Source organism: Typopeltis vanoorti, chromosome 19, assembly GCF_054136105.1.
Source record: "Typopeltis vanoorti isolate ZY-2024b chromosome 19, IOZ_Tvanoo_1.0, whole genome shotgun sequence".
Taxonomy (NCBI): Eukaryota; Metazoa; Arthropoda; class Arachnida; order Uropygi; family Thelyphonidae; genus Typopeltis; species Typopeltis vanoorti.
In genome coordinates, this window is record NC_143567.1 from 101,109,809 (window position 1) to 101,135,346 (window position 25,538).

At 33.3% G+C, this 25,538-nt stretch overlaps 1 protein-coding gene across 5 annotated transcripts in view; it reads right to left on the reverse strand.

Annotated features, from left to right (window-relative positions):
- Nucleotides 1-25,538, reverse strand: part of osa (trithorax group protein osa) — a 561,898-nt gene that overhangs the window by 24,629 nt on the left and 511,731 nt on the right. For 4 of the 5 annotated variants that reach the window (XM_090409351.1, XM_090409350.1, XM_090409348.1 and 1 more), the window contains 3 exons: nucleotides 24,244-24,312; nucleotides 23,595-23,811; nucleotides 12,556-12,651 (listed from right to left, as the gene is read on the reverse strand). In XM_090409351.1, the coding sequence (XP_090265477.1) occupies nucleotides 12,556-12,651; nucleotides 23,595-23,811; nucleotides 24,244-24,312 (382 nt within the window). The remainder of the gene's footprint in view (nucleotides 1-12,555; nucleotides 12,652-23,594; nucleotides 23,812-24,243; nucleotides 24,313-25,538) is intronic. The other variant, XM_090409349.1, reaches the window with a different exon arrangement.

The following is a 25,538-nucleotide window of genomic DNA, read 5'->3' on the forward strand; positions in this document are numbered from 1 at the left end:
GCCGCAATGAAACATGCCAAAGGAATATCATGGAAAATAAACAAAACTCTGGGTGATCTAGACTATTCAGATGATGTATGTCTAATTGCACACATGCAGATATCCAAAACAAACCAACCACATTACTTGTAAAAGAAGAATCACTGAAAGTCAGTTTGAAAATAAATACAAACAAAACAAAAGAAATGAGAATCAATGTGAACAACAAGACACCAAGTACAATTGAAATTGGAAAAAGCGATTCTGTGCCACATTTTACATATCTCGGCCAGTAGTGTACTCAGGATTTAATCTGGGGGGGGGGGGGTTGAGTAGACAATTTGAGAATATGCACTATGCATCACATATAACCTAGCATCTGTAATGATCGCTAATTCATAAGTAGTATAACGACACAACATAAATAAAAAATGAATTTTAATTAGGAAAAGATTTTGGAAAAGTTTCTAGAGTTTTTTTTTTTTCCATATTTCTTTGAGGGGGGGGGGCTTCTCCCCCACCCTCTAGGTGCGTGATTGATCTCAGCAGAGTTTTATCTATAGATGGAGGAGCAACTAAAGATGTTGACATAAGGATTCAAAAGGCAAGAAGTGCATATGCTAAACTTAGTACAGTGTGGAAAATGAAAAATATTCACACAGATACAAAATGAAAAATATTTAATGCATGTATTAAATCAGTTCTTTTATATGGATGCAAGACATGGCTGGTTTCAAAGGAAATACAAAGAAAACTACAAACATTCATAAACTGATGTCTGCAGAGCATACTTTGAATTTGGTAGCTACAAATTATTACTAACAGAGACCTCTGGAAAAGGACAAATCAGCAAAAAGTCAACCTTTAATTCAGAAAATGAAAATTTAGATGGATTGGCCATACATTTAGGAAAGATCACAAAAAAATCTGTCACACAGCCCTGGAATGGAATCCACAAGGAAAGCATGGCCACCCTAAAAATACACGACTTTAAGTAATAGAATGTGAGAATAAGAAGAGTTTTGCTGAACTAAGACCAATAGCAAAGATAAGGAACTGATGGAAAGCATTTACAGACTCCGAATGCTCCTGATGTTTGGGAAAGAAGAAGTGTTTTCCTTCTCAGGCAAAGGCAATCTGGAAGTGCTTAATGATATTTCATTCAAACCCACATAATTATAAAGGTATTTTTTAATATTCACATTATAATAAATTTTAAAAAATTGTTTCACATATTTGCAATTATTAAATACATTTTTAGTTATATGAATCCAATACGCACATAGAAACAAAAATTATGAATTTAAATTTACAGTAATGATATATGTAATTTAGCAGAGTTCTGACTACATGGTTCAAGCCATTCGAATTTAAACTTTTAATGCAAACAGTTTGAACCACGTTGCCAGAACAAGATTGTGCCTTTGACCAGAAGCAGTCCTAACAGAGGTCAGTTGATATATGACAGGAAATAGATTTTGTTTAGAACTTCCTTTAGATGAAGGAAAGACATGAAGGAGAGGACTTCCTTTAGATATTTTTAGTTATTGAAAAATTAGACATATTAAAACACTTGCACTTATAGGAAAACATCTGTGACAATAAGGCTACAAGTTGTTTATTATTTTAATGGTATAATAGAACACAGAAACTAAGTAAATAATTAATTTATTAACTTGATGCTGATATTTCGCTGGTATTATAACCAGCATCTTCAGAGCACAAAAACACTGTTTGTCACAATACGCGAGACTAAAACAACATGGTGTACATTAACAAAATTGTAGCAGCAACACAAAGACTAGAGTCCTGATTTTGGCGCCCTCTATCTGAAAAAAAAAAAAAAAAAAAAAAAACCCGCTATCATATATTGCTAGAGTCCTAGAAAAGTGCTAGTTTTTCCTTAATATGACTGTCTCCCAGATCTTCGGCAAGTTAATACAGCCATATTTGTTGAGATTTGGGGTGTGTTTTAGGGCTTCTGTCGCCTCTAAGAACAATCTCTCTGATTTATATGGGTTTCTGTGTAGTACTTTTGTGTTTTTCCACAATCCACAAAAAATAAACAAAATATTAAACACTCCTAAGAAACCCCTCCCACCATCCACCACAGAGAACTACAACAAAACAGTCACCATCCCTTACATTAAAGGCACATCCGAAAAGATCTCAAGAATTCTCATTAAACATAAACTACGCACTACATTCAGACCATGTAGCAAATTAGCCACCCTCATCCGCTCACCCAAGGACAGCATTCCTCCTTTATCACATCCAGGAGTCTACCAAGTACCCTGCTCATGCAATCAAGCCTACTACGGTCAAACAGGAAGAACTGTGAATATCCGCATCAGCGAACATAAACGATACGTCCGGAAATATCATTATGGGAAGTCGGGCCTAGCAGACCATGCTCTGGATACCCCTGCACACAGGATCAACTGGAAAAACACAAAAGTACTACACAGAAACCCATATAAATCAGAGAGATTGTTCTTAGAGGCGACAGAAGCCCTAAAACACACCCCAAATCTCAACAAATATGGCTGTATTAACTTGCCGAAGATCTGGGAGACAGTCATATTAAGGAAAAACTAGCACTTTTCTAGGACTCTAGCAATATATGATAGCGGGGTTTTTTTTTTTTTTTTTTTCAGATAGAGGGCGCCAAAATCAGGACTCTAGTCTTTGTGTTGCTGCTACAATTTTGTTAATGTACACCATGTTGTTTTAGTCTCGCGTATTGTGACAAACAGTGTTTTTGTGCTCTGAAGATGCTGGTTATAATACCAGCGAAATATCAGCATCAAGTTAATAAATTAATTATTTACTTAGTTTCTGTGTTCTATTATACCGTTAAAATAATAAACAACATGTTCGACGAACACATAAGTCTGTCCACACGAATAAGGCTACAAATTATAAAGGTTTAAAAAAAAAAGTAAACAAAATTAAAAAGTGCCACGTATCTCTAAAGACCTCTTGTGCATCCCTGGAGGGTACTTGTACCACATTTTGGGAAACAATGGTGTAACTTGATGATAATAGACAGCATCCATCCACTGAAAGGCATTATTCCTCACAGAAGTGTAGAATGCTTCTGTGAGGAATGTAACCCATAATCAAGTTTGAGCAAACCACAGCATGATAAATACAATGCAAGGAACACACTGATTAGCACCTCATAATGTAGAAGAGGGTGCAAAAGATATTCGGTGCTCACTTTTTTCTGTTCAAGAAAAAAGCGAGCACCGAATCTGTTCTTAGGACTTTTCTGTTCAAGAAAAGTCCTAAGAAGTTTCTGTTACTACTAGGATAACAGCTTTTGTCTCATCCTTAGCATTGGGTGTGGGTGAACAGTGTGTTTTTGACAAAAGTGTACACAGACACTTTTTTTCCCTGCAAATTTGTTTTAAAATTAGAATACCACGAATAGGCATGCTATTAATAATATAAGATGGAAACTTACAAGGAAAATCTTGATATTTAATTGTAAAATTCTTGCCTATGTTTCATAGGCATCTTCAGTACAGAAATGGAATAGCAATTATACAAATAACAGAAAGTTCTAATACACATCATACTATCTACAGCATATACAATAATGCACGCACACAACTGTTCATTCTCAATCCACTGCTGGATGAAGGTCTTTCTAAGATTTCTCCACTTGTTCTTGCCCTGGGCTGCTTGTTGCCATGCCACTCTGTGTTTCCTGATTTCATCCCTCCATTGGATAAATGGTAGTCCTCAAGTTCTTTTACAGTCTCTGGGGGGTCCAGTTTATTATTTGGTTATATCTTCAATCAATGTAGTCTGCCCATTTCCATTTTAGGATTTTCACACGGATAATGATGTCTTCCACTCATCATTCCTCTTATCTATGTATTCTGTTTCTTGTCCCTTCTTGTGATTCACATAATGCATTTCTCTCTCTCTCTCTCTGGGTAAGGGTCCAAGTCTTTGATCCATTTTTTCTTTATTCTTTATTCATAAGGATAGGATGCTCCTAAAGATAGTATGGTTTTTACCAAATACACTCCTTGCCAGTTTTACATGTCTGCGTGCGTGTGTGTGTGTGTTTATGTATATAAATAATTAAACCAAACGAACAGAAGCAGATCATCTACATTGTCCATAAGATAAGCCACCAGAGCAAGGAAATTTGGTAGACCCCTAGAAATCCAAGTGGATCAAGCTTTGTCCTCAGGAAATGAGAGAAAAGTGGAGATTTTTCTAACAGGATAAAAAGTTACAAAAATTTTTGCAATATGTTCAGAAATTCCTAGTATGTGAGGGAGTGGAATACAAGTGATTTCCTCTTGAGCAGGAGAGGCAAGGATTCTATAGATGCTCATGCTTTATTGATGAAGACTTCATTGAAACCATTTGATAAGAAAGCTGCTTTAATATGTTGCAATTCTTAATGTAGGTTCATCTGAAGATACACATGTTGATATATCCATGCAGAATCACACCTTCATTCTAGTCAAAAAGCTAGGCCTTAAACACACCGTGTCTACTCCTTAGGTTCTTCATAAAAATAAAACTAAGTATCAATAATGAAAAGAGAGTATGCATGAAAGCCCTAAAAAGAATCAAAGTCAAGCATCTTTCAGAGGTCAACTATAGTCTCAATATAACTGAAGACTGTTATAGACAAATATACTATCACTACTGAAGAAATGAGTTTGAAAGTAAGAACCAAACATGCACACATAGTAGCACACTTTGAAAAAAAAAAAAAAAGCCCGATTGATTTATCTGTGGGGAATCATGTGGGGAGATTGTTTGCAAAGACAGAAAAAAGTCCAAAATTTGTAGTGGATTTGAGTAGGTTAAAGAGGCAGTGAAGAAGTGATGCCATAGTAGAAAATACTGAAAATGCAATCAAGTATATACAGAAATACAGGTAGCAATACAAAAGTAATTGGAGTAGATGATATTTAACCAGTTTAATTAAGGGGATATTAAATTCCATATGTTTTCAGAGCCGAATCTGCCAAAACTTTTATAGTTTGCTATATTTGGCATGAAACTCTTGGATTTCTATCTTTCAGTTTCTTATTCGGCTTTGAAAAAAATGTGGGATTTAATATCCCATTAATTTAAATAATTTTACATCGCCAAAGTGAAGCCTAGTGGCTCTTTATTTCAGTCAATTATTATTATTATTAAGATAATAATAATAATTGACTGAAAGGGTTTCTCCAAGGACTTCCAGAGAGTCCCTGGAGAAACCCTTTCAGAGGTTTATCTCTACCAATATCACCCTTTTTTCACCTGTCTATTAGTATATGTAGTTCACAAATTTTCAATCTCTCCTCAAAATGTGCATTTATACAGTCTTGATACCATATTTAACAATCTTCTTTGTATCATTTCCACTATATTATCATCACAATAACTAGGAGACTAAACCTGCACACCTCAATAGTCCAAGTGAAGTCATATCAAGGTTTTGTAAAAAGGCAAAATGACTTCCTTATTGTTACATGATAAAGTTCATTTCATCACTGCAATTACAGTCTGATCTGTATTCGCAATCTTTGATTTTTGGCTAGAGATCTTGAAAAAGATATTTTCAAGATCTCTATCCTAGTAAGTTTCTTCTAGCATAATCTTGCAGTCATTACACCAGAGTACAAAACTTTGTATTTCATAACATTGAACTGACAGCCTTTTTCACATTTCCAGTTTATTCAAATCAATCTGCAAATACTGCATATCAGTTGCATTCCTGATATTTCCCTACATATCTTTGCATAATTATTAGCAAATAGCTGTATGTTGCCTGTCAAATCCTTCCCAATATCATAAATGTATAGACTGAATAATAATGAACCAAGGACTCATCCTTGGGATACATCACTGGTCACCTTAAAACTTCCAGACTGGCATCCTATAGAATATCAGTATTCCTGATAATCTCTGTAACTCTTCTTTGTAGCCTTTTCTACAGCTTCTTTACCTTTTTGGAACCCATGAGACCAAATCTGCACACAATAGTCTAGGTGTAGTCATGTCAAGGTTTTGTGAAGAGGCAAAATCACTTATTCTTATATGTCAATGTTTGTTTCAACACTGCAATTATCCAGAGTTTTAGTATATTTGTTTTAGTATATTAATTTTTAATACGTCAGCCTTGAACTTTAACTTCCTATCCACCAAAACTTCAAGATGTCTTGCTTTGTCTAACATATAAATAAAATGACATCAGACTCGATGTCGCCAACATCCTTGCCCAGTCGTCACCTTCAAAAAGGAATTTATCTTCCAGACAACTTGCTGCCCTCAGAAAATTAGGGAAAGAAAAAAGTATCATCATTACCAGAGCAGATAAGGGTAATGTCAGAGAATATAATTGAAAAATAGAGATATTCTTTGAGATCGTGCTCCTACATCTCCCTACAACATGATCCCACAAAAATTCATGTTAAAAAATTAGAAAACTATCCTCCTGCTGCCAGACATTACAAAAAAATGCAAACCTTTCAGTCCCCCCCCCCCCCCCATATATGGTTTACCAAAAATCCGTAAGGCTAATTCCCAACTTAGATGCCACCGATGCACCTTGCTACAAACTGTCAAAGCAGCTGACTATCTCTCCCCCCCCCCCTCAATGGTCTTACCACATCCTACATAAAACTCTATCCACTTTAAAACCTTTACCATTCTTTACCAGTATTCCCCTAAATGACACCTTAACACTCTTAAAAACGTTTTTTTCCTTTTGATATCTTAGTGCTCTTTTCCTTTGTCATAAATTCTTTTTATTTTTTCTTGGAAGAACAAAATCTAAAACATAGAGGAAATCACTATGTGCCCCCACCTCTCATGCCAATTTTTACATGGAAAATTTTGAAAATCGAGCCACATACTCATCCTCTCTCAAACCTTCTATCTGGCTAAGATATGTTGATGATGTGTTCGTTCTCTATTTGGCCTCATGGCCCAGACACATTAGACTCCTTCCTCAGTCACCTCAATAGCCTATATCCAAGAATCCAGTTACGATGGAAAAGGAAAATAACAATAGTTTACTCTTCCTCATCAGCTTAGTAACACGCCTTCCTAATAGTAACCTTTCCTTCTCTGTATATGGAAAACCCTACTCACACAGGCAGATACATTCACAAACTCTCCCACCACCACCTCTCTCAACAATATGGCATTATTAAAACTCTAACCAATAGAGCCCACAAGCTTTGTTCCAGTGGAACACTCCTTTTCAATCGAACTCAACATCTTCCTTTCCAATGGCTACAGTGATTACAAAATTTAAAAAATAATCAGTTCCTCCCCCATTCCCCAGCCATCTCTTCAGAAGAACTTCAGAAATGCCATCACCATACCCTACATCCATGGTACATAAGAAAAAATAGCCAGGTCCTTGAATAAGTACAACCTCCACACAACTTTTAAGCCCCACCATAAACTTACTGCCCTTATCCATTCCACCAAAGATCAGCTCCCTCCTCTCAGTGCCTGGAGTATACAGAGAACCCTGTTCCTGCAAGCTGGCTTACTTTGGAAAGACAGGCAGATCAGCAACCATCTGTTTAGAAGAAATCATAAATATCTTACAGACCATGTTTTGGATACAACACACAGGATCTCCTGGAGAAAAACCACCATGCTACAACATAATAAATTTAAAAGACTGTTTTTAGAATCTGCAGAGGCACTCAGAAATCAACCAAATCTGAATAAATACAGTTGCATGAAACTACCCAAAATTTGGGAAACATTAATTATCAGAGATTCCATGTTACATCCTAGGCCACCTGCAAACGCCCATAGAGGGCACACCACCTAGGGAGGACTTTAGAGTCACCCACATCTTTCACTTAGTACTGTATTTGTGTGTTGTAACAAAAGTTATTTGTAATCCCTGAAGATGTCTCAGTGACTGAGATGAAATATTGGAAGCATTAAAATTAGTTTCAATCCTTTCCCAGTGCTGAAAATATACCATTAAACCTCAAACATGACATCCTCACAGCACTTAAGCATCAACACACAGACTCCAAGGATAACTGCACCAACATAATATGCCATTGGATATCTCATCACTTCAAAGTGAATGACTTATATGACTTACATTTACTAACACTGAATTGATAGCCATTTTCACATTCATGCCCACATGTCCAGCCTATTCGAATCTATCTCTCTGTAAGCTGTATATTCATCTGAATTCCAGATTAAACTGCCTATCTTTGCATCATCAGCAAACAGTTGTGTCACCTATCAAATCTTTCCCAATGTCATTAATGTAAACATATAGCATATCGAGCGATAAGTTTTACAGTGGCTACACTGCATAATTCAAAGACCCTAGTTAAAAGGATGAATTTTAGATCAGTGAAGTAGAGCTCTCATAGTACCCATCTATAAAATGAGAAATAAAACTGAATGTTACAATTATAGATGAATTTGCCTACAGAGTATTCCAAGTATGATTTAACATGGGAATGTCAGAATTGGATTTTTGCTTTAAGACAAACAGTTGAGAAATCCCTGGAATAGAAAATCTATATTTAAGTTTATTGATTTGCAAAAAGCAAATGATATGGTTCCAGAGAAAAGAAGCTGTTCAAACTGCTATAATTATATAGTATAAAAAGAGGAGAGTAATATAAAGCAATATATAAGTTAGCAGTTAAAATTGCAAAAGGTAGATGTTTAAGAAGTGGAGATAGCATGCAAATTATTGAAAGTTGCATTAAATCCAATTACAAAACTAGAGAGGTTAATATTTCAGTTCTTTACTTTATACAGATGATGTTATATTTCTAAATAAACTGACATGAATCTTCCAAATTTTTAGGACACCACTTGGCAATTCTCATAGAAGGGATGTAAGTTCTGTTCGCTACAAACTTGGTATTAATTAGGTCTACCTACTCACTGATGAGACCTCAATAAAGGTTGAAACCGGTCTGGGTAGTGGCCTTCTCTCATAATGTAGAACAGTAATACAGCTCCTAGAAGCTAAGTTCACATTATGGGTAAATATCAAGAATAGTGATCAGAGCTTGCTCCACCTTTGCTATGAGTTGCCTCAGCTTGCACTACCTTAAGGGTCAGTTGCTGCTACCCAGGTATTTGCTTACGCTTGGAATCGCCGAACTTTATATAATTTCTATATTCGGCATGAAACTCTTTTGAGTTTCTTATTCGGCTAAGAAACAATATGGGATGTAATATCCCTTAACTTAAACAAGTTATATGTCGCCGAATTGAAGCCTTTGGCTCTTCATATATTTGGTAATTAAATAAATAACTTGTGCAATAAATTTGGCATTAAAATCAACAATAAAAAAGATAAATTGTGAAAATTAAAATATGTTCAACAAACCTTTAGAACACTTTTCCTTTAGGGATACACAGTAATCAGTATTCATTTCAGACAAATTATGGACACTACAACCGTGTTAGAAATAATTAGTTTAAATAATCTACATACTTATGGATAGTCTAAAGATAAAAATACTAGTTTACAAACTTAACAATTATAAGATTCAAGTATTAAAGTAATTATTTCTAACACAGTTGTAGTCTCCATAATTTGTCTGAAATGAAACCTTTAGAACAAATTGCCAGCCTTATTGCCAGTGGTTAGTATATCCACTCTTTAACCAACTGGTTGCAGGTTCAAATCTCACCATGAGCATAGGTGTCTGTGGTCATCTTTAGTAGGTAGGAGATAAATTTCACTGCCTGGGGTGAGACCACTATCTCACTTACTGGAGGACTGAATTGGCTTGAAAACCAGTTCCATGTTTGGTCTCCAGAGCAAGGTTTCCAGATTATGTAGAACAATATATAAAATTAATAAAAATAAACAAATCATTAGATCACCAACAGTACTAATATACTGTTGGTGATGGCAAATTAAATATGAAAATAAACAACAGAATAAGAAGAGTTGGTATGATGAGGTGAATAAATTTATATGAAATAAGACAGAAATTGGTCATGACACTGAACTAGCAGTATCTAAGACAATAGTCAAACCCATTGTAACTTAAGGATCTGAGAGTTAAGTAAGAAATAAAAGTTGATAAATTATTAGAGACCACAGCTATGACAATTCCAAAAAGAGGAGAGTGAACAGATGGCATCAATGGCAGTAGCATAGTGAAAATGAAGACTTTTAAGAAGTAATGTGATATTGTTAGTATTCAAAAATATGAGCAGAGCTAATTTAAGGAGTCCACTTAATCAGAATGAAAGAGGAAAGGTTATCAGAATAATTAATGCCATGATGCAAGAAAAAGACCCGAGAAAGACCAAGATTGATCTATTTGGACTAATGCAGTTAGAGAAGTGCATTAATATATAAGAAACCAAAATATGAGATCTAACAATATTAGAATCCTGATAAATACTCATCTGGAGGAAAACTGTTGATATGAAGTTTGTAATAATGTAGTAAACATAACGTTTCCTGTACTCCTTGAAAGTGCACGCCAGGAATATGATGTTCATCATGTAGAGACTACCTTTTAATTTATTCAAATTTCTGAATCATGGAGTAAACAATATACTGCAATCAAAAACTTTAAAATCACAACAGTGAGATAGATAGATGCTGTAATTTTAATTTCTCAATGCAGGAAGAGAACTTGATCATAACTATCATGAGAGCCCAAGTATAAAGGGCAAGAGTATTTTTTTTTTTTTAAATGTTATCTCATAAAAGATTAGTTATAACTAATTATATATTATCACTGTTGGTGAGCTAAGGGTTAGGTAATCTAGGAAATAATTCTCTAGAGATCAAACACAGAACTTATTCAAGCTCCCTCAGGCCTCTTATGAGTAAGGTGGTAGTTGTTGTTTTGCACTAGGCAAGGGATGAAGTTCATTTAGAACCTGAAGACTTTCGTAAATATCTCAATAAATAACTTCATAAAAATTTCATAAATAGCAAAAATAACATCCACTTAGTTACATGCTAAGGCTGATAAATTTAAGTATATACTGCTCTGGGTTAAACACGGTACTGGTGCTTAATTTTACCTTATCATACAAGTATGTGCATAGTCCTGAATTTTCACAGAGAACTGCATGTTCTGTATTCAGCAAGTGGAGATTTATAGAAGTTCTAATCAGATAATAGCTTGTCTGCATTTCAACATTATGAAAAATCATGAGGAAAACTGTATTAACTAGATGAGAAGAGAGTTTAAAATAATGAGCAGTAAAACTTTTGCCTAAATTGGCAGAGTTGACGTGTGCATGTACTATGAAACTGATTAGATGCAAGAATAAAAGAAATACTTTAAGATACCAATAAAAAGTGACTTATGCTTTCTATTTTCAGCATGTGTATTTTGCAATTGCACAAAAGCATCTGTCATAAAATTTCATCATATTTCTAAGCAATTCTTTTCTGTGATGAAAAGATATTCTGATTAGTTAATAGTGATAGCTTGCTTAAGTATTTTTATGCTTTACATTTTTTGGTATTGGGAGTCTTATATCCTAATATTAAAAAATAATCCATGAATGGTCAAGAACTTATAATATCTTAATAGCCAGATAAGGTGTTTCAAATTAAAGTAGAATTAAAATTCAGAGCAATCTATAGAGAGAACCAGCAGGAAAATTACCCTCAAATCTTATGTAATTATGAAATTATTAAAGTCAAATTTCAAATAAATGACAAATATATTCAATGATGTTTATTTTGTCCATTTATAAAGTAATATGATACAAAAAACTTATCAGGTAGAGCTTACAAGGAGATCCAGATGATATGGAGGTGACATTTACATTAATAAGGACTTTGAAAATTCATTCTATACCATCTCTCTGGTTTCCATGTGGAGAAATCACTTTTGCAAATAATTTCTTTTTTCCTATCTGGTAATTAGCAATTTAAAAAAAATGGTAATTAGCATTACCATTTATTTTAACACTGCATAATATATTCCTCCCCACCACTCAATTTGGAATTATTAAGTGGGAAGAGGAATATTCTTCTTAAATTAATAAGAAAAAGGACTCTAAAACATACAGTTATATCTCTTTTCATATTCACTCAAAGCAAATCACTTTTCACATCACCCTCATGGCAGAGTATTATTTTTATTTATTTATTTTTTTAAATGCTGCTTAATCTAGGTTGTGTCTCACTAAAGAATAAACTATGAAAAAAAAAAAAAAAAACTGAAATGTGATTATTTACATCACATCTATCACTATGATAATCAATGATCTATTGAATTCCAATGTAGTGTAAGGGAGGATGAGCTCCTTTTCAAGTCCATTAAATAATTAAAAATCTTAAATTTGAACTGTAACTAACACAAAATGAAAATTTTTAAAATCTTATGCTGAATTTTCAAATAATTAAGTAAACTGCCTCCATGTTATTATGCTTACATTTGTTTTTGGAATATGTGAAAAAAAAAACAGAATAACATATTGAACATAAAAAGTAATAATTAAATAATTAAATGATAATGAAAATAAACAAACTATAAGAAAATTATGGTCTTGTTTACAGAAATTAGGAAAAACAAAAATAAAGCGGCAAATCAATGTGGCAAACATGTATACCTTGTGGAGGTGGGCCAGGATTGGAAGCTGGTATCATATGTGAAGAACGATAAGTGTACTGGCTTCGGTCAGTCAGAGGGGAGGGACAGGTGATTACTTAAAAAAGAAAATTAAAAACAAAATCAAATAAATTTTAAAATTCTTTCCATTCTCATAATGCATACAGGATAATTATATAACATAACTTTTGATATACCATATCACTGATATTAAGTTGCATTTTTAAATCCCTGTCATCTTAGTAAACTTAATGGCACAGCAAAGCAAGCATGTTGCTAACGAGTAGTCATACACGTATTGAAGTGCTCCTTAATGAGGTGAGGAGAACCAATGATAAATAATTATAAATCTCAATCACTCCTCTGATTTCTTAGTATTCTGAATTACTGTTATTCATAATACTCTTGGCCTAACTATGAAGATTCAATGCAAGATAATCCTGCTAATTTATTAAACATTCCTTTTCTTGAAATAAGACAATGAAACACTGGAAAAGAATGTGTATATCATAATATAGATTTAATGGAAACAAAGCATAGCACAGAGAAATGAAATTAAATGTTGGCTTATGGTTCTAATATTTTTCCTTTGTTCAAGAGAAATCACTGGTGTTTTAAAATAAAAATGTTGCATGCATGTAGACAACACAAAGGCTGTGTGAAACTCCACAAGATGTAGCAAAATGTAATTTTAAGTTTCTAGTCTCTATTTTATGTTTCACTTTCCACTGTGCTGCCTGCTTGCATGAATAGTACAGACTCCTGCTAGCATTTATGCAGTAGATACACACTATAGTCAACATCACTATAAAAAAAAATGAGGTGCTATAATCACTGAAAAGACAAATGGCTTAAGTTTCATGGAATGAATGCTATTTTAAATTCATTATCACAAACAATAAAAGCTCAAAACGTTCATGATAGCAAATTGAATTTTGTAGCAAATGATACCCAATCAGCAGATAAATGAAATGGCAAGAAACAGAACAAAGGTAATCACAGGAAATGGAATAAAGAGGGAAATACAAGAAAATGGTAGGAAATTGTACATTAATAATAGAAACAAAAAAATTGGCTTGAACCAAATATAAAGAACACAAAACAACCCATGATAAAGTATAAATGCAAACAATGGGAGACATTTAGGAAAGAACGGAAGAGTAGAAAATTAATTCAGCATTTTCATTATGTTTACATTTCAAATTGTTACTATTATTAATTTTTTTTAATCTAAATTCAAATATTTGGATATTTTTTAGTCTATTTATAAATATTTAGTCTTATTCACACCAGCCATGCCAATCACTTTTCTCCTCTCCTTAAACTGACTAATGTTCATTCACTTATGTTGACTGACTGCTGAAGTTCTCAGGTTATTTGTTATGGAGTGCCTGGGAGGATCAACCTTTTTATCCTAAATTTGCTATAGCAAACCTTGTACTACAGCAATCTATTTCTCTGGTCCTTAGGGATCACTACAGAATATACTCTAAAAAGGAAGCGTGTGGAAAAAAAAAGAATAACATGATGCACTCTAACAACAGTGAAGAAATCTGAAGGAAGCTATTCACTATGGAAATCTCGTGGAAATGAGAGGAAAATGGTTATCTTGTATATAAGATGGCAGTTTGCTAAGCAGGCTCTATGTCAGACTCAACCGAATTCTGGAAATGTTGATAACTACAAAACTGTTGTGTTATTGACAATGTGTGTGGGGGAGGGACTGAAAATCAGCATATTGAGAAGAATGGAATCCATCTATACCAGAGGAAAGAAGTTGATTGTTGATAAGGTTCAGTTTAATTGATTTTAGTTCAGCTAAAATTGATTTTTCTTCATGATGTATTAATCTTTTGCAATACTGAACATGTTTGAATTTTCAGAATTAAAAAATGTTAGCATAATTTACAGTAAAGAATTAAATAAAGTATTAAATTTCGACATAAATTAAGATTTATACTAAGTATAAATTTGGGGTTGCTTGAGGGTCAAAGCCAGGTAACTGGGAGACCTCCACAATGTGGAGAACTGACTGGCACTTCTAATCAAATCTCGCTTTCATGTGGTATGCCCTGTTAGTAGGTATTCACTGGGTACTGAATGAATGAGGATGGGCTGGCAATTTGGGATTTAGCTGACCAAATTGTATTCTCCAGCTGAGACATTGCTCGGTTAAACATGGTCCCTGCTGTTTTTGTCAAGGAACAATGATGAGCAGTGAAAACTCAGCTACCGGAACAGACTCAAGCTCAACATCTAGAAGATTAAACCCAACATCAGAAGATCTGAAGATGGGAACCATCAATATAAGGAGTATCAATGGAAAGGAAATTGAGCTTGCAGAAGAGCTGAGAAAGTACCATAGGGACATAATTGGCATTGCTGAAACAAAGAAGACAAAAATAGGTGAAAGCTTAATAATAAGTATAGGATGTTATATTCAGACAATAACGATTCAGGAAAGGAAGGAGTAGCAATAGCATTCAACATCAAACATGAAGATAAACTTCTTGATTACAAGGTAGTTTCAAGATGAGCTATGTGGAGAAACTTCAAAATGGGGAAATGGACAATGAAACTTACTTATGCCTGTGGTCCCACAGAGGTTTCTCCTAAGGAAAAAGTGGAGGAATTTTTCAAATCATTAGAGCAAGCAGCTGAGAAAGAAAATGGAAAAAGTGGTACTTGGAGATCTAAATAGCAGAGCAAGAAGTTAAGCCCATCAAGCAAATAATGTTTTGGGAAAATTTGAAGAAAAGGACAAGGCTAATAACAATGATAACTATCTGCTAGATTTCTGCTCAGGATACAGACTAGTCATTACTAACAACATGTTCCAATATAATGATGTGCACAAGTTCATTTGGAGAGAAGACACAAGAAATAATAATAAAAAAAAAACCTCATTGACTATGTTATTGTTGATAGTGATATTTTCATGCTGGTTCAGGATACAAGAGTGTACAGAGGATTTGAAATTAGAAGTGACCATTGCTTAGTTAAGTAGGATAAACGTGAATATCACATTCAAAAGAACAGTATCTAAGAAAGTTTTAAAGAGAATTAAAGTTAAGCAGCTTATACCGGTAAACTATAGACTCAACTATACAAACATTACTGAAGAAAGAATGAAACAATTTGAAAACAAGAACCAAACTTTGGAGTTTCAGTGCAAATTCTGAAGAAAACATTGATTCAGCTAGGGAGGCATATGGTGACTTTGTCTGCAAAGATAGAAAAATAAGAATGCCACAGTGGACAAAAGAATAGAAAGCATACTGAAAGTTTCTAGCAAATAAGTCAGCAGATGCTCTAAAAGAATGAAAAAAAATGTAAGAGCTAAGCTATATGTAAGAATAACTAAATGAAAGTTATGGGAAGACTTCACCCATATACACTCCCTTTTTGATAACTGTCAGTCAGTCATCCTCTTATTCATAATCCAATCCCATATTTTCTAACATAGAAAACAGCCTTCCATGCTGAATCCTGTCAAAAGTGTTGGCAACATTCAAAAGTATCCTGGAATGTTGGTCGATTGGTAGAGCCTCTGCTACTAATGGCTTACACAAAAAGTTAAGTAAGTTTGAGCGTGGTTAGTAGTTGGAAGGGGTTCAATCGTTCAATGCCACTGACACACTCTCCCTTGATGAGTCTTGATTCCCTGGGGGTGTCACATAATAATAATATCCATTCCCTTGTCTAACTCGACCATTACATTATTACAAATGAGCAAGTTACTTGACTTGAAACCTTACCTTTCCTTGGTAAACATATGCTCTTTATTGTGAGGTACAGATTCTTTGTGTGTGATCTCTAACACAAACTTTTCCAAAATCTTCATAAACATTTCAGATACTGACAGATCAAAGTGGTGTGCACCACTCTTGTGCAATGAGATAGTCATGCATTCTTTTCACTCCAGTGGAAATTGTCCCTGTGCTGATAAGATTCAAATTATACAGCCAGGTAAAATAACAGCCAGTTCAGATGAATACTCTTTTAGCATCTGTATTGATATCCCATCAGTCCCTACAGCCGAATTCATATTCAATTTATGCAACAGCTCTAGTTACCTTTCTTATACACTTGAGTTTCTTTTTGCAGTGTAGATAACAGAGAGCTCTATGTTGTAAAAATCAGGTTTATAGCTTTTAGCAAAATTCACACTCATTAGTTGAACGATTTCTTCTACATCTGTCACCCACATACCATCTGCATTGACTAGAATTATTTTTTCATATTCATTCTTTCTTTTACTTACAACAACAATTCTTTTGGGGTGTCTTTAGCTGGCATCAAATTCTTTTCATACTCACACTTAGCTTTCTGTACAAGAGTGCAACTCTTCTGGCCTCATAATTTATAATGCCTTATAATTTTTATAACTGACACTATCCATATGCACATGGCATTCCTTCCACATTAGCTTTTTTTTTTAAGAATCTTTTGTTTAATAAGTTGCATATCCATTTCACTTCCATCCTGTTTATTCTTCAAACTCTATAGAGACATTCCAATACTGTATTTCTGATCCATTTTTTTAAGTGCTTCCAAATGAACTGCCAATATCCTTCCCATCTAGCAAACCATTAGATCAAATCTATTATTCTCCATATAGTCATAATTTTCTGCTCTAAATGGTATATTATTATGATTATAATTACGTGACACTTCCAGGGAGTCCAAAGAATCATCAAGGGAGGGCATCTACTCTACAACTCTGTCTCCACCACTCACTCAATCAACCAACTACACCAATAACATCTACTCACAGACAATCACATACATGCCCATGGCAGGATTCTAACACAGCCTTTGGCTGGAGAACGGATACACTAACCACTCGGCCAAACAAGCCGGGAAGTGGCTAAGTGCATACAGATACACTTAGCCACTTCCCAGGTCAGTACAACATGTTCATCACTAAATGGAAGCAGAACAGACACGTCATTTACTGAACCCCCACCCCAGGGTGGGGTTCAGTAAATGATACTAGAATTAGATCTAATACTCTTTAACCTCAAGTCCCGTCTATTAGATGCTGCTTAAAGAAGTTGTCTTGCAACAGCTCAATAAATATATAAATAAAATAAATAAATAAAATAAATGATACTAGAATCAGATCTAATACTCTTTAACCTCAAGTCCCGTCTATTAGATGCTGCTTAAAGAAGTTGTCTTGCAACAGCTCAATAAATATATAAATAAAATAAAATAAATGATACTAGAATCAGATCTAATACTCTTTAACCTCAAGTCCCTTCTATTAGATGCTGCTTAAAGAAGTTGTCTTGCAACAGCTCAATAAATATATAAATAAAATAAATGATACTAGAATCAGATCTAATACTCTTTAACCTCAAGTCCCTTCTATTAGATGCTGCTTAAAGAAGTTATCTTGCAACAGCTCAATAAATAAATAAAATTCTTTTTGCAAGATTTCAATACTACCTAATCAAGGTTTGTATAATTAAAGTATGATGATTAATCAATGAGTAACCATTAGGTTTATTTGGCAATGCATTTCAATGTCACTAGCAGCTGACCCACTAAGTCAGTAGAAAAACCTCACCATGTATTTGATATTGTTAGATTCCATCTCAAAACCTAGCTACACATCCAAATGGACTCAAATCATCAAACATCCTTACTCACCCCCTTCCTATCTTTTGATCCTTCCTAAAAGTACACTCAATACCAGTTAGTGCATCTGAGGCTAAAACATATTTACAGCAACAAACTCAACTCCTCTGTTTCTTTATACTCCTAGCATTTTTATACAGACATCAGACATTACGTCCATGCTTTTTTTGTATACTCTCCTCTGCGGTCTGCATGACCAAGTTGAATAACTTTCAGATTCCTGTTCACATCTAATGCTTCACTTACATAGACACTTACACATACTGAACAAGCACACGATCATCTTTTCATTATAATTACCTTCATAATTAAGCATAATTGTATCATTAATATAGTTGCGCTCTAACACAAATTCTCACCATTCCCCTATCATAATCTAGATTCCATGACTTCATATTAGGTATCATACCAATAAATTTTTTTCAACTCTTGGTATCAAATGCATTCTAGTGCAGGTTGTCCCTCTTATTATAAATCCCTTCTTCCTTCAAACTCACTATACATATTTAAAAACTGGCCATGATTCTTTCTACACAGCCTACACATCCAATCATTTGCCATTATAGCCAAAAAAAACTGTTATTAAGTTGGTATCATGAAATGTAATAGCATTAAAACCTCATAAGAACAATAAAACAGGGAAGCTTGCCCAACTGAACAGAAGCATGTAATTTCAGAAACTGATAAGGCTAAACATGCTGTGTTATAACATCCAGGTAATATACTATTTTCCCTTTCTCACTCTTATTTCTTCCAGCAGTTCTTTCATATCCTCTCTAATAATTATCGCCAGACAAATTATTTGTTTCTATCAGAACTATTATTATTATTATTATTACGTGACACCTCCAGGGAGTCCAAAGCCTCATTGAGGGATGCACCTAGTCTACAACTCTCTGTTTCCAACACTCAATCCACCAACTACACCAATGTCATCTGCCACACATCAGCACCACTAATATTTTCACAGACAATCACAAACACACATGCCCACAGTGGGATTCGAATCTGCAGCCTTTTGGCTGGAGAACATATACACTAACCACTCATGGCTACTAGTTCTCTCTCTTTTCTGCTTTTCAATTACATTCACAAAAATTTTGATTTTAGCCCCCCCCCCCCAAACCCTAATAGTAACATGGCATCAATTACATGTTTTATAATTGAATCTCCATACTATGTCATATCCTTCATTTTATTATTGATTTCACCTTCCTGATAAATGTTGCATAATATCTTCCTTCATTCAGTACGTTTTTTTTTTTAATTTCTCCTTTTGCTGCTTTCCCTTCATGTCCTTCTGATGCAATTAATTGCTTTTCAACTTTTTCCAATTCTCTCATCATCCAAGGGAAATTGGAAAAATGTCTAATAATTTGTTTTAGTCTAGATATTTCCAAAGTTAACTTATACTCAATATCCTCATTAGTTTCTGAAACAGAATGATTCTGTTCAGTGGGACAAGATTCCTTGTTCACAATTTCATTTCGCTAGCATTTCTCTTTGTTGCCACTTTATTGTTCTTATGAGATTTTAATGATATTACATTTCCTGATACTTTAATAACAGTATTTCAATAAAATATCAGGAAATATCTCAAATACTATAAATACAAGAAAATCAGCAATAATATACTATAAAAAATTATTCTAAGAAAAATAACACAACAAAACAGGTAAAAATCACTAATATCTCAGGAGTGTTAAATAAAGAGACCTTTAGACCTTTCTATATAGCCTTGAACGAGATATTATAATTATAATAATTATTCAACATCCTGGCATAATAAACTATGCAATTATAGTTTGTTGTGGTAGGACAAAATAAGAGAAATTTCCATATTGAAATGATTTTTTTATCTTTAAAAAACAAAAAAAAAAGTATTGGTATAAAACGTTTGTACATTTACTGCACATAAATCTTGTGTTAGCATGAAAAAGCCAATTCCCAACCTTCCCCCCCCTCCCGTTTTTTAAATTATATTTTGTTAATTTTGCCTAATAATGCCATGCATTTTTTTTCTATTCTTGAACTTTTTGAAGATAATTACTTTCAACTTTCATAAAACTACTTTATAAATTCATTGCATATATATATATCTTTTTAAAATTTCACTATTTCTCCTAAATTACATCATGTTTATTGTTTACTCATAAACTAAAAATAAACAGAAAAAGAACTTAGTTTTCACATCTGTATAGTTCTGATTCACAGAAAGCAAAAACTACCTTTTTACATACCATGATATTTATAATATTATTTGCAATACACTGAGCTGTCGTTTGCCTCTCCTATTTCTAACAATCATGCATTATCAATTGAAATAACATTAATGAAAGAAAATGTGCCAGCTAAACTCTGTGCATAACATGCAATTAGAGCAATATCAGTGTTAACGTCATTCATGTAATTATTTTTAATCTTCAATTGGTAAAAATGTCAAGAAAATAATCTTGTGCACTTTGTTTTGGAAAAAAAGGAAGAACATTATAAACTGAAAAGACCATGTCCAATGAAAAAATGCTATACATTATTATTATCATCATAGAGTATTTTCTTGCAGTAAATAAGAAAATACTGCACATCTGAAAAGAAATACATTTACTGCTAGTTTATGTGCATTTTTAAAGTAGCTCTACTTTAACTACTGTTTTGCACGTATACATGTCCCTAAGTGAAAAAATGCATTTTTAATTTTCTTGCTAACCAGTTTTGAAAAATAAATTATAATCTGAAATATCTGCAATCTGAATAGGAAATTAAAATTTTCACCTCATCCCGCAAAAAAAAAAAAAAAAGAGTTGAATGCCTGTAACACAACTGCATTTTTATTTCACACCATTCTTTCTTTGCAAGATAACTCTCAAATAATTTAAAATTTTCTGATAATAAAACTGAAGCTGTGATATCAGCATACAAAGGAATATCAGTATTTCTGTTTAGGATGTCTGCTAATCAATCAAACAGATAAAAACGAAACAAGAAATTTCTGATATATACTACACTACTGCTTGGGATTCTTTTGACTTCTGATGATGTTCATTCTTTCTTAATAGTTGTGAGTTATCTCCACCTTCATCTTGCTGCTGAAGTAGAGGGTTATTAGCTAGTATTAAAATAAGACACAGCTTATTTTCAAAAATGGCAACCAGTAGCAGTAGAAGTAGAAGTAGTAATATTCCAAAACTTAAAAAAGTAACACTCAAAACTAAACTTTCTTTTATGGCATAAATATAAAAGAGTGAAAATATAATGTGAAAAGATTTGTATAACTTAGAATAATTTCAGCAAATAGCTAAACAACTGATGGAAAAGAAGGTAGTAATTGGAATAGTCAAATTGCAAAGAAAGAGTATAATTTTAGAGGGACCTGTTTCAAGACACCACAATACTCTTTTCTTTTCTCCAAACACTACAAAATCAGACAAAGTATTTATAATTCAGTTCCTGGGGATGCAATTGGAATCAGACAAAGGCTCTGCCCCCTGGCACCTACAGCAGCCAACACCCCCTCCTCCCCAAGTTCCGGACTGGTAAGCCGGTAAGACAAAAAAACGTTTCAAATTTTGGCTTATCTTTATATATTATATATATATTTTTTTTTTTTAAACCAAATATCTAACAGTTAAGCACTGGCTATTATTCTGAAATGAGCATCCCACAAAAAAATTCATTTGTTGCAATATTAAGCTAGAGGGAGACTGAGGTTCTATGGAAATATAACTTGATATAAATTTTCGATATTAAATTAAAAAAGTCTCACAACTGGGAAAGCAAGTAATTCAATTTAACATTTATTCATAAAAACTGAATAACTCATACATACGATGATAACCACTTAACTGAATTTTGCAAGGAGGAAAAATGTTCAAATCATATTTATGTCAATAAATGTTATTTGAAATTAGTGAAAATTTCTGCAATATTATCAATACAATGAAAGAACGTAATCACCTTGTTCCATTGCATTGATTTGAAAATAAAAGATGACAAAATTAATATTAGTAGGTATTCACTGTTAAGACTGTCAACATTTCAAAATAGATAACATTTTATTTTCTCACCGGCTAAATCGGTTCATCCATGCAAACAAAAACTGTAAAGCAAAAAGTTAAAATATTGAAGGAGAATTTCTTGGAATAAAGGAAATTCCAAGTAAAATCGCATACTTTCGGATAATCGGATAAAGGTCGCTCCAGTATAGTTAATCCATTAACAGCTTTAAGTCAGGGCTATCCAACCTTAGGTAATCTGAGGGCCACATTAGAAAAAAAATTTATCAGAGGGCCACATCACAATGTGTATCTAGTAATTTGGTAAGCAGCAGTGACACAACCTCGAAAGCTGAACAAACGAACAACACTAATCGTGCACTCACGTTTCCTGTGAGCGCCCAGAGCATGCACATTGGAACAAAACAGTGTAAGATGCTTCTTTGACACATCTAATATTTGAAAAACACGTGGGTATATAATGATGTAAAAATACCAAATAAAATTATCAACATCGAGATTATCGATTAGCAATAGAATTAAAATATTTAAGTTTGAATTGAATATGCATTCAATTCAAACTGTTATTTTATTTTTTTTGCTTGTGAAAACCAAAACCCACAGGCGGGCTGCACAAAATCACACCGCGGGCCACATGCGGCCCAGGGGAAGTACTTTGGACAGCCCTGCTTTAAATGATTAAAGGCAGAGTAGGGTGAAAAGATAGGGAAGCAGCTCTTGTTTTGAACCATGAAAAATCTTAAGGTGGTTTTGTGTATTTCATTACTTTGGCTGGTGGGAAGGTTGAACTAGCTTTTATTTTACTGAGAAATGGATTAGAAATAAGAATTGATCAGAGACTACACACGATAAAAGGAAAATAAGTAGAGTGAATACATGGAACCAATGGAAAGAACCATAATCAAATTAAGATATTAGAAAGAAACCTAATATTGTTGGTATTCAGGAATGTATATAGGCAGAACTAATCTATTATGGTGTGGTCACTTCAAAAGAATGAGAGAGGTAAGGTTAGTAACACAGATGTTTGATGCCTAGCAACATAAAAACAGAGAAAGATCTAATATAATAAACAACTAATAATTTTGAAGAAAAGTGTTGACAGGAAGTTAAAATTAATAGGTAAATAATTGAAATATAAGCAGTAGGTAAACTAGAAAATATAGAGAAAGAGACTTCATCTACTCAGATTAAAAAAATAAATAACTGATCTAAAATTAAATTATTCATGATATTAATGAAATTACAAAACATGATGCAAAAATCATGAATATTTATGTCTACTGAGATTTAAAACAAGAATAAATATACATTTATTCTTGTTTCAAATCTCAGTAATTTCCCAGAGAAAGAAGGAATGTATCTAAAAAATGGAAATTACCTCCATAAGGTCCCTGAGTCTGTTGTTGGCCATAGGTTCCAATATGATACTGATCCTGAGATGGTATGTGTGACTTGGAATATTCTGGATGCCGTTTCCCTCCCATAGAAAATACTTCTCGTTGATACATTGACTGTGGAATACTACTTGGTGGTGCCACTTTATTTGGTGGAGGTACAGCTTGGCTATACATATTTTGCTGACCACTAGGATAATTCTAGAAAATATTCAAAACAATATTTCAAGAATCCATGTTTCTGTAGATTAAAATAAATAAACACTAGAACAAAGCTGCAAATATCACATATATGCTAAGTTAATAAGCAAAGTGAATAATGCATATATATTCAACTGAATGTTGAATCTATATGCATGAAAATAGCAAAAATAAAGCATTATAAATGGCATTTATTAATAAACCCTTACATGCATGAAAGAAAAAGAGCTAAATATCATGCAAAAAAAGTTATTGGAAACAGAAAATTTGTAATAATAAGAGATCTGGCCAATTCTACATTTAAAATTTAGGTTAATGGTGTTAGTTGTCTTATCTTAAGCTGATCCAAGCCAATAATGCATATTGGGTAAATGATTGCAAATATTCCAGTATGTTAGTATGTGAACCCAAATAATAGGTCTGATAACCTACTTGAGCTGTTGGAGAACTCTTAGGTAGAAGCCTCTGTATAAGAGTGGACTGCAGTCTGGACATCTGTGGCTAGGAAGTAATGGCAAGCTGTGATTCAGTATTTGTTTTGAATAAATCCCTACCAAGTACTCAAATGGCCCTTTGTCTAAATATTAAATTTTCTTACATACAAACACACCTAATTATATGGCAGTTATAAACAATAAGTCTTGGCATTATTTTGTTTCAAGTGAAACTGCAAATTTTAACATTCTTAAAATTAGCATAAATGACTAAAAAATGTAGATCAAATTGTTTTTAATATATACAACAACAAAAGCCCTGCATTACCTGTTTTCACAGTAACTTGTCTTTTCCAAAAGAAACTTTCAGCAAAACTGAAAGCTCAAATAATATATTACATGAGGGTGTAAACAATTAGGATAAAAGTGTGTTTATAATATTTTTGTTATCGTGAGTTCATTATCATAAATGAACTTAGGGCACATGTGCCCAAAACAGGCAAAGCTAGTTTTTGGCATATATGTACTAATGTTTTGTCATACCTAATTATGTCACTAAAGTGGTGTGATTGAAACTAAAATTGAAATGACTCCCCCTCCCAAAGTTTAATATACCCTGAATATAAAATTTCATTAAATTTTATCAACCAGATAGAATAATCCTATTATCTGGAGAAAATGTAAATGTGTAAGCGTGGAGGGTGGAGGATTCAAGACTGGTTGATTTTCTTCAACCAGTCTTGAATCTAAGACCAATTTACTGTACTATAATGTATACATATATGATAAAAACATTGCATTGGCTGGATCTTATAACAGTTTACATACAATATAGTATGAAACTGTTGTGTTGAATTCATTTTTGATTTTCAACAATTCCATCTTTGTGAGAACTATTATTTCTGTGACAAAGTTATGGTACTCAAAGAGCTCCATCACATGGCAGCAAGCACTTCTGTAAAATTTGACATGTCATGAAAAGTCATGTCACAGTTTATGATAGATTAATCTGTTTTTTTGTTTAGGTAGGATAGAATATAATTTGTTTTGGCCCACTACAAAGGGCCACAAATTGAAATGACTTAAATTTCAAAAGAAATTATAAATACCAAATTTTATTTAATTATATCTAGCTAAGAGAAATTATTAAAATCCCCTAGCTAGATATTATTGAATCATTTTGGATGGCATTTTTGCAATAAAAATTATCTGAATGAAGCCACTTCATTTGTTTCTAACATTGAGTTTACCAATGTTAGAAACCTGAAGCCATTTCAGCTTTCTAACATTGGT